The sequence below is a fragment of the Somniosus microcephalus genome, chromosome 21, assembly GCF_052327205.1.
Source record: "Somniosus microcephalus isolate GS21.2 chromosome 21, FLI_Smic_1.0, whole genome shotgun sequence".
NCBI classification, from domain to species: Eukaryota; Metazoa; Chordata; class Chondrichthyes; order Squaliformes; family Somniosidae; genus Somniosus; species Somniosus microcephalus.
In genome coordinates, this window is record NC_141007.1 from 42,119,583 (window position 1) to 42,129,421 (window position 9,839).

The 9,839-nt window shown below is 50.1% G+C and overlaps 1 protein-coding gene across 1 annotated transcript in view; it reads right to left on the minus strand.

The window, feature by feature from the left end:
• LOC147102736 (ubiquitin carboxyl-terminal hydrolase 43-like) overlaps nt 1-7,962 on the minus strand; it is a 432,453-nt gene extending 424,491 nt beyond the window's left edge. Inside the window, exon 1 of the mRNA XM_085963486.1 lies at nt 6,777-7,962. Within this exon, the coding sequence (XP_085819612.1) occupies nt 6,777-7,427 (651 nt within the window). The 5' untranslated portion in view covers nt 7,428-7,962. The remainder of the gene's footprint in view (nt 1-6,776) is intronic.
• Nucleotides 7,963-9,839: the final 1,877 nt, after the last annotated feature.

Below are 9,839 nucleotides of genomic sequence, written 5' to 3' on the forward strand. Positions count from 1 at the left end.
AACTTTTCATTGAGCAGGTGTAGAACAACATCTGCATTGTAAACTCGTTATACACGTCATATTACTAAATTCATTAAGTTATTTTACAGTATTGTCCAAGCACCATTTTTCTTTCAGTATAATCACAAAGGAGTACAGTTTGCTTTTCCAGAATAAAATGCTAGTTGCCCTTAATTTTATGGAAAATAGTGAACCCAAATCAAGGAATTTCCGTGCAACTCAAATTTGATTCTAGAAATGAAAGGAAAGTGGCTTTTCATGACTCATGGTCACACTATTCATATCTATCGCATCACTTTACCAGCATAAATGGCAAATATTTCATCCATCCAGCTTGATAAAAATGCTGCAATGAAGAAGTTAGAAAGACCAAGACAGCGAGGTCCTGACCAACAGTGTCAGGAAAGATGCGTTGAACCTCTTGGGCTGGAGGGGCCATAAACCTGCACCAAATCCAAAGAGCATGGCAGCATATTGCCAACTAAATCAACTTGAAGATTGATCAGGTGGTGGTTCTGGCAGGAAAACTTGAAAAAGGACCCAAAAAGTTAAACCAAAAGTAATATGAAGGACACTTCTGAATGTTGGTTTTCAGTGGCCTTTGTTGAAGATCTCAAATAAATAAATGCAATCTTCTCAGCCAAATGATGAATGGAATATCAGATTGCACATCAGCCTCCATTGTTAATTCATACTGCTGTTACGCTTAAAGGCCAAACTTGCACTGAACAAGAGGCCAAGGAGTGAAACAAGCACTGGATGATCCCAGGAAAAACTTAACAGAACACATGCGAGGCAGGTAGGAAGGTATGATCAACTGTGTCAAAGGCAGAGAGGTCAAAGTGGACAAGGACAGATAATACACCATTCTCACAGTCACAGAGGATATAATGTGTGACTTTGGTTAGGGCTGTTTTGGAGCAGTGGCGAGGGCAGAAACCTGACTGAGGAGGTGATGATGCCCATTTTGAAAGGGAGAGGGACAGTACCTGTGGAGAGGGAACCATTTACAATAGAGTGTGTGTGTGTGTGTGCGTGTGCGTGTGCGTGTGCGTGTGTGTGCGCATGAAGGGAAGTTTGGTGGTCACCAGCTTGTGGGAATGGGGTCAAGGGAGCAGGATGTGGGTCTCGTGGACAAGATGAGCTTGGAGAGGGCATGAAGAGCGATAGGAGGGAAACTAGAGAAGGACACAAGTTCAGAGCTAGGGCAGGGGGAACCTAGGAGGAGGTTTGGTTTGGTGGGAAAGGGGTTTAGGCTGTAGGTTTAGCACAGGTAGAATTGCTAAGGAGCAAACAGGTAGAAGGTCCCACCACCTGAATGTCCCTTAGGAGTTCAGTTGAGGTACAGGCTTTAGTGGGCCTGCTTTAATGTAGTCCTTTTTTTTTTATAAACAGAGGGGATGTTAGAACACATGCACATTGCTAAGCTCCATACCTCCCATACAGTACAAGGAATGGACAAGTCGTTGTCTGCACTGCACTCTTGACACTGAACATGAAGCAACACCAGCCATACATCAGACTTTATTTTTTTTGTTGTAAAATAACTGAGGTGGTCTAGAAACTCATTAATGTGTTTTCTTGCTATAGAACTTGCCACCTGATTAATAAAATGGAGCTAAAAAACACCTCAGTAAATATGCAATAGAAATTAACAGGTCAGTGAAATTTCAGACGGTACATGTGCATTTAAATTCACCTTGGCCAAGAGGTGCTAGACTACTTCCATGATGCAGCTTTACACCCACTGCAATATAACTGCAGCACAGTGCAAAAATGAAGTTTGAAAGTTACAGGGGAGTCCATTAAATTTAATTTTTAATGTTAAGAGGCGTTGGCACTCTCCTAATATTAAAGTTTAACCAGAAGCTGGTGAGCAGAGCCCTGTTAATGTGAAAATTCACATGCGGAGCTCTGGTGTCACTGGGGAAGAGCTGCTGCAGGGACAGCTCCGAGACTGGTAGCTGTCACACAACCCCATGGAGGTCTGCATAGAGTGTGAATATCTCAACAATAGATAATTAACACACTTAATTACAGGACGCAATCAACAACCCCATTTCAAGCAAATCTCAGTATTCATTCTCAGTATCAGTGACTATACAGTAATGTTTTCCTCTCTACTACTTTCGAATTTTCCCACATCCACTTTGAAGGTGACACAAGTTAAAACAGGAGCAGTTGCATTTTCAATTCGTAACTCAGCCACAGGGAAAATCAATGTAACTTTTCAAACTTGCAGCATTGCTTTTCAATGTAGCAACCTGCAAAAATAACTTGCATACACATTTTATTTGTGTCATTGATGCAAATTCAAATTTGTAGATAGGCAAAAAACATAAAAACTTAGGATGCAGTCATTGGGCACCGATTGCAGGTGGCAATTTGAGAATAAAAAGATTGTAGTTTATTTTAAATTTCAAGCATGATTTTTGGCCATTGAGTAATGACGGATATTAAAGTACTGCCCTGAAAGTTAGCCATGTGTTGGTCGGAGATTACAGAAACAGATTAAAATCTCTGGTCAATAGCCAAACCTCCCATGATCGGCCAACAGCAAGCAACCATCAGTTTCATTTCTGTTTTTATTTCAGATTTCCAGCATCTGTAGTATTTTCTTTTTATATCAGTTTCATTAGCTGTTTGGGAAAAGACTGGGTGACACACGGGGTGCAGGTCTACCTGCGCTGTCAGAATTTAACATTTTGGCAATTATTTAGCATGCTTCCATCAAAACCAAATCTTTTTATGACCTCACCCGTTCTTTTTAAATGGTAGACTTGCACCATACTTTGTTTTGTTTCAATTGAAATCCAAATATTCACTTTTCCTCATCAAACACTTTTTTCATGATTGCAATAATACTGATTTAGGAAACTTTGCTGTATCAATTCTATTTAAAATCAGATCTCCCCATTCTCGCTCAGCACCGGCAGCCCCCCCCACATTCACTCTCAGCACCAGGAGCACCACCACCCCCCCCCACCCCATTCACTCTCAGCACCGGGAGCCCCCCCCCCCAATTCACTCTCAGCACTGGGAGCGCCCCCCCCCCAATTCACTCTCAGCACTGGGGAGCCCCCCCCCAATTCACTCAGCACCGGGAGCCCCCCCCCCATTAACAGCACCGGGAGCACCCCCCCACCCCCCAAATTCACTCTCAGCACCGGGCCAGCCCCCCCCCCCATTCACTCTCAGCACCGGGAGCCCCCCCCAATTCACTCTCAGCACCGGGAGCCCCCCCCATTAACAGCACCGGGAGCACCCCCCATTCTCAGCACCGGGAGCCCCCCCCCCAATTCACTCTCAGCACCGGGAGCCCCCCCGTGGTAAACCACTGTATACCTGTCTGTATGTGTAATGTGTGTTCCACTAGGTACAGGTCTGGACATGCCTCGGCTGACTCCTCCCACTATTCCAGGTATATAAGTGACTACCTCCCTGTCCCTTAGTATTCTGGACGGGTCGACCACTCGAGACAAGACCTTCATTCTTTAGTTAATAAAAGCCTGGTTGTTACTCACTTAACCTCAGTCTTTTGAGTGATTGATGGCGCATCAATTTTATTAACTAAATTTTTTATAATGGAGAAGATCCTCACACCAGCATGCCTGGACCGTCAGGAAGCGGACGCTTCCACCAAGTTTGCTCACTGGCTCACGTGCTTCGAGACATTCCTGACTGCCTCCACTGCGGTCGAAACGGATGCGGACAAACTGTCTGTCCTGATCTCCAAGGTGAACCACCGAGTGTACTCAGTCATCCGGGACGCGACCTCGTACACAGCCGTCCTCCAGCTCCTCAAGACCCAGTACGCCCTGTGAACGAAGTATACGCCAGGCACCTTCTGGGGAGTCGCAAGCAACAACCTGGGGAATCGACTGAGGAATACCTCCAAGCACTGTCCGTGCTTGGCCGGGCCTGTGGGTGTAAGGCGGTAACGCCCGCTAAGTACACGGAGGAACTGATCCGGGATGCCTTCGTAGCTGGCCACAGGTCCAACTACACCCGACAGCGACTGCTGGAGCAGAGTGACCTCACCCTCGACAAAGCCTCCGAAATCGCTCTAACGCTGGACGCAGCCTACCGGGGCATGGATGCCTACTCCTCTACACCGTGGACGCCGCGGGGAACGACAACCTGGGACACGGTAGGACAGCCCCATAGCACCGTGCCACCCCAGCCACAGCCCAACAACGGCCCAACTACCGCAGCAGTGTCCCAAAGCCAGACAGCAGTACCCCAAGGCCAGAAATGCTACTTCTGTGGCCAGGCCAAACACCCCAGAGCGCGCTGCCCGGCGAAGAATGCGACCTGCTCGGGCTGCGGGAAAAAGGGACACTACACCAGCGTCTGCAAGGCCAAAGCCACCATGCACGCAGTGGACGAATCCATCCCCTTCCAGGTGGAAAGCGATGCATCCGACTTTGCCCTGGCTGCCACCCTTAATCAGGCGGGAAGACCTGTGGCATTCTTCTCACGAACCCTCCAGGGCCCGGAGACCAGACACTCCGCGGTCGAGAAGGAGGCCCAGGCTATTGTGGAGGCTGTGCGTCATTGGAGGCACTACCTGGCCGGAAAACGATTTACCCTGCTCACTGACCAGCGTTCAGTTGCTTTTATGTTCAACAAGCAGAGGGGCAAAATCAAAAATGACAAGATCTCGAGGTGGAGAATCGAACTTTCCACCTACAACTACGAGATCTTGTACCGGCCTGGGAAGCTCAATGAACCCCCAGATGCCCTATCGCGTGGCACCTGCGCCAGCGCGCAGATCGATAGGCTGAGGGCCCTCCACAATGACCTCTGCCACCCGGGGGTCACCAGGTTCTTCCACTTCATCAAGGCCCGCAACCTGCCTTACTCCATCGAGGTGGTCAGGACCATGACCAAGAACTGCCAAGTCTGCGCTGAGTGCAAACCGCACTTTTATAGACCAGACAGAGCCCACCTGATAAAAGCCACCCGCCCTTTCGAACGCCTGAGCGTCGATTTTAAAGGGCCTCTCCCCTCCTCCGACCGCAATGTGTACTTCCTCAACATCATTGACGAGTACTCCCATTTCCCGTTCGCTATCCCCTGCTCGGACATGACCAGTGCCACGGTCATTAAATCTCTGAACAGCCTCTTCACCCTGTTCGGTTTCCCCAGCTATATCCATAGCGACCGGGGCTCATCGTTTATGAGCGACAAACTCCGCCAGTACCTGCTCGCTAGGGGTATAGCCACAAGCAGGACCACCAGTTACAACCCCCGGGGGAACGGACAGGTGGAAAGAGAGAATGCAACAGTTTGGAAGGCCGCCCTACTAGCCTTAAAGTCTAGGGGCCTTCCGACCTCCCGCTGGCAGGAGGTGCTCCCCGATGCGCTCCACTCGATTCGGTCACTGCTCTGCACTGCCACCAATGCCACCCCTCATGAGAAAATGTTTGTCTTCCCAAGGAAGTCCACATCGGGGACATCGTTACCGCCATGGCTGACGTCCCCAGGGCCGGTACTACTGAGAAGACACGTGAGGGCCAATAAAACGGACCCCCTGGTCGAGAGGGTCGACCTCCTCCACGCCAACCCCCAGTACGCTTACATTGCGTACCCGGGCGGGCGGGAGGACACAGTCTCCATACGAGACCTCGCACCCTCGGGGACCGCTGTAACCCACTACCCATTATTACCACCCCCCCCCCCCCCCCACCACCACCACGACCCGATATCCAACCCCAGCAGCCGGCTCGCCTTGGACAGTCACCCACGAGGACTACACTCCAGGGCCCCAGCCTACACGGGACGCGACGCCGGAAGCTCCACCACCCCTGCCGTCGCCACGTCGATCACAGCGGCAGACAAGACCTCCGGAGAGACTCCAATACACGAACTTTTAAATACACTTCACCCCGCCGGACTCATTTTTAAACAAGGGGTGAATGTGGTAAACCACTGTATACCTGTCTGTATGTGTAATGTGTATTCCACTAGGTACAGGTCTGGACATGCCTCGGCTGACTCCTCCCACTATTCCAGGTATATAAGTGACTACCTCCCAGTCCCTTAGTATTCTGGACGGGTCGACCACTCGAGACAAGACCTTCATTCTTTAGTTAATAAAAGCCTGGTTGTTACTCGCTCAACCTCAGTCTTTTGAGTAATTGATGGCGCATCACCCCCCCAATTCACTCTCAGCACTGGGAGCCCCCCCCATTCACTCGCAGCACTGGGAGGCCCCCCCCCATTCACTCGCAGCACTGGGAGGCCCCCCCCCAATTCACTCTCAGCACCGGGAGCCCCCCCCATTCACTCTCAGCACCGGGAGCCCCCCCCCCCCCACATTCACTCTCAGCACCGGGAGCCCCCCCCCCATTCACTCTCAGCACCGGGAGCCCCCCCCAATTCACTCGCAGCACCGGGAGCCCCCAATTCACTCTCAGCACCGGGAGCCCCCCATTCACTCTCAGCACCGGGAGCCCCCCCCCCCCCATTCACTCTCAGCACCGGGAGCCCCCCCCAATTCACTCTCAGCACCGGGAGCCCCCCCCCATTCACTCTCAGCACCGGGAGCCCCCCCCCCCATTCACTCTCAGCACCGGGAGCCCCCCCCCATTCACTCTCAGCACCGGGAGCCCCCCCCCCATTCTCAGCACTGGGAGCACCCCACCCCACCCCCCAATTCACTCTCAGCACCGGGAGCCACCCCCCCATTCACTGAGCATCCCATTCACTAAGTTGAGCAATGCTGTTCTCAAACACTTCGCCAAGTGCGCCGGCCCGGCCGGAGCTCCTACCTTGAACTGCACGGAGAGCTGCGGCGTGTAGTCGAGGGTCCAGAGCGCCCGGACCAGCGCCGCCAGCTGCTCGGTCACCTCAGGCCGGGACTGACCGTGTCCGGCCGGCTCCCCGCCGCCCCGTCCCGTGCCGTGGGCTCGCAGCTGCTGGAGCTCGGCGCGGTACTGCTCCAAGCTCAGGTACTCGGCGAACAGCTCGGTGTTGCTCAGGCACTGCACCACAGCGTTCATGAAGCAGGTGTTGCCGTGGTTCTTCAAGCCCAGCACGCCGGGGGGTTTCTCGCCGGAGTTCCAGGAGACCCGCACCGAGCCGGACTGGGACTGGGACAGGCTCCTGCTGGCGGCGGGCTCCTCCGGGCTCTCGGTCCCCGCTTCCGTGCAAGTGGCGAGGGTGACGGCTCCGTCCCTGAAGCCTCCATCGTCCCCCTCCTCCTCTTCTTCTCCTCCTCCTCCTGCTGCTGCTCTGTCTCCCTCCACGTCTCCAAAAGGAGCCAAAGTAAACAAAGTTTTGAAGACCCCCCTGACGAAGCTGCCCACCGACCTCAGCGACCTCCTCCTGAAGAGTTTGCCAGAGAAGGATTTCCTCTGCTTCCCCTTGGGCATCTTGGTCTTGGCGGTGGACTTGCCGACCTTGTCCGCCGCGCTGTCCATCTCCGGTCCGCCCGGCTTCACTGCGGCTCCATCACCTGCCCAGAGCCCACTAGACCTGCTCGCAACATCCAGCTCCCACAGCAAGTGGTTGAGGAGCTTTCAGACACTCGCACACTTCCATATGTGTCTCTCTCTCTACTGCAAAATAAACCAGAGTGGGCTGGGTTTCTTTTTTTTTGCATCCAAAAAGGAGTTGCAATGATTGCTGAAGTCCCAGTCCTGCCTCCCCCTATGTTCCGAGTGCAGCCTAGGTGTGCTTATTACCTGACTCCATGTTGTCGCTCACGAACATTTGAATGAGTGGAGCTGTTTGGTGGAGGTGGCTGTGTTGCTCCGCCCATCTCCACTTCCCTCCTGGGTTTTCTTTTGCACGGGAAATGCTGCTGCCGCTGGTCTGAAGAGAGGTGGACAAGACAAGCCAAGCCTCGGCTGTCGCTCTCCGCCTCTCTCTCTCAGCGCTCGCAACGGTGCTGAGCGGGTTTAATTGTAAACTTGACAGCACGGGACACGAGAGTCTTTCGATTCATTGCACTTGCTCAATTTGGCAGCTTATTTCTCAAACCCTCCCCTTATTGACATGACTGCTCCTAATATGCCCTGCAAAATGTGAGCTGTAAAAAACAAACTATTTTAAATGATCTTTCGTTTTTGGTATTTCTGAAATAAAACTTGTGAATTCCCATGTGTTGATATAAGGCCCACCAACAGTATTGCAAAGAATTCAAATACATCCTTTAATTGTCTGATATCCAGACGCCCATTTGGCGTGACAAATCACCGAAATTCCACTTTTAAAATCAGCTTTTCTTCAAACTAAACCCAAATCAGCGGTAGGAGGCGCACTGGTGCCAGTTCAGAATATTTGTGGAGTTGCAAGCTGTGGGCTTGCACAAAGAATCCACCCCGTGCTATCCAACAGGTTCCCTTGTCACAGTTGCAACATCCGTATACCACATCCTCTACTGGCTAAAAACTTTCCTTGACACCATCATTGAAACTGTTTAAATTGCGCATGAGTAATATACACATAGCAGTGTGCATCGGTGTTCAAGATGTGCAAAAAAATACGACTGTACCACGAGGATACCCAGAAGTATTAATGGAGTTGTCCCTCTAAATCTGGCTGTGTAAGTTCAACTGATCAGCTGACATTATGGCAAAGATCTTAGCGTAAAGGAGACATAAAGCAGGATCTTATCGTGCAAAATTTCACAAACCGTGTACGTTCAAAACCATTTGCTACCAACACATTTAAAACCAAATTTAACAAACCTGAACAGTCAAGCGACTAAACTGAGTTTGAATTTTATTGTTGTTATTCCACAGTACAAGAGGTGGTACCGGAGAAAAAAATATCCTTTGTAAGAGTTAATCAGTAGACACAGGGGTGTGACAGTCAGGCGGTGGGAGGGCGAGAGCAGGTCAAACTGCTGAGGAATTTTCTTCAACTCTATCGTTGAACCCAGGCTGTGGCATCTGTTTGATCTGCTGATCAAATGATGCTTCAATTTCAACATAAAATGTTCAGTGGGAAAACATCGCTGCATCAAAGAATGCTGTAAAATTTGTATCTCATCCAACTTTAGACTGCGTACTGTTAAAACCCATGAAAAACAGCATAGCAATGAGAGGGACCACTGATCATAACATATCTGATAATATCCATGTATTTTCCACTTTTTATTGCTATAAGTTGAAGAGACAGAAATTATTATCATTCTATATATCTGAAAAATAGACCAACTCCTTTTATTGTGGACATTTTCCAAGTCAGAATACCAATACATTTATCAATTTAAACTCAAATGAGCTTTAATAACTGGATCTAAATTCAATTATAAGAACAAACAAACCACTGATAAATCAAATCAAAATCAAATCAAATCAACTTTTATTGTCATTGTTAGTGCACATGTGCAGTACAACGAAATGTAGGCTTGCGGCTCCCGAGAGTGTACATTTAGATTAAGACATTTAAACATTCAACATACATTTGGCTTGTAATACATTAACATAAACATAACCATAATAAAGTGCATTGGCAGATGTGCAGGCTTTAGAGTTTATTTGTGGAGTTCAGTAGGATGACAGCCCTTGGGAAGAAGCTGTTCTTAAATCTGGTCGTACGGGTGCGAATGCATCTGTAGCATCTCCCAGATGGCAGGAGGGCGAACAGACTGTGGCTGGGGTGGGTAGGGTCTTTGATGATGGACCGTGACCTCCGTAGACAGCGTTTCTGGTATATGTGCTCTATGGTCGGTAGCCGGGTGCCGGTAATGCATTGGGCAGTTTTGACTACCCGCTGCAGGGCCATAAGGAATGCAAGAATACTTTACATTCCCAGATTGATACAATGATCCATGCACCTTTTTAAGGGACACAGATTTAAGGTTTCGGGCAAGAGATACAGGG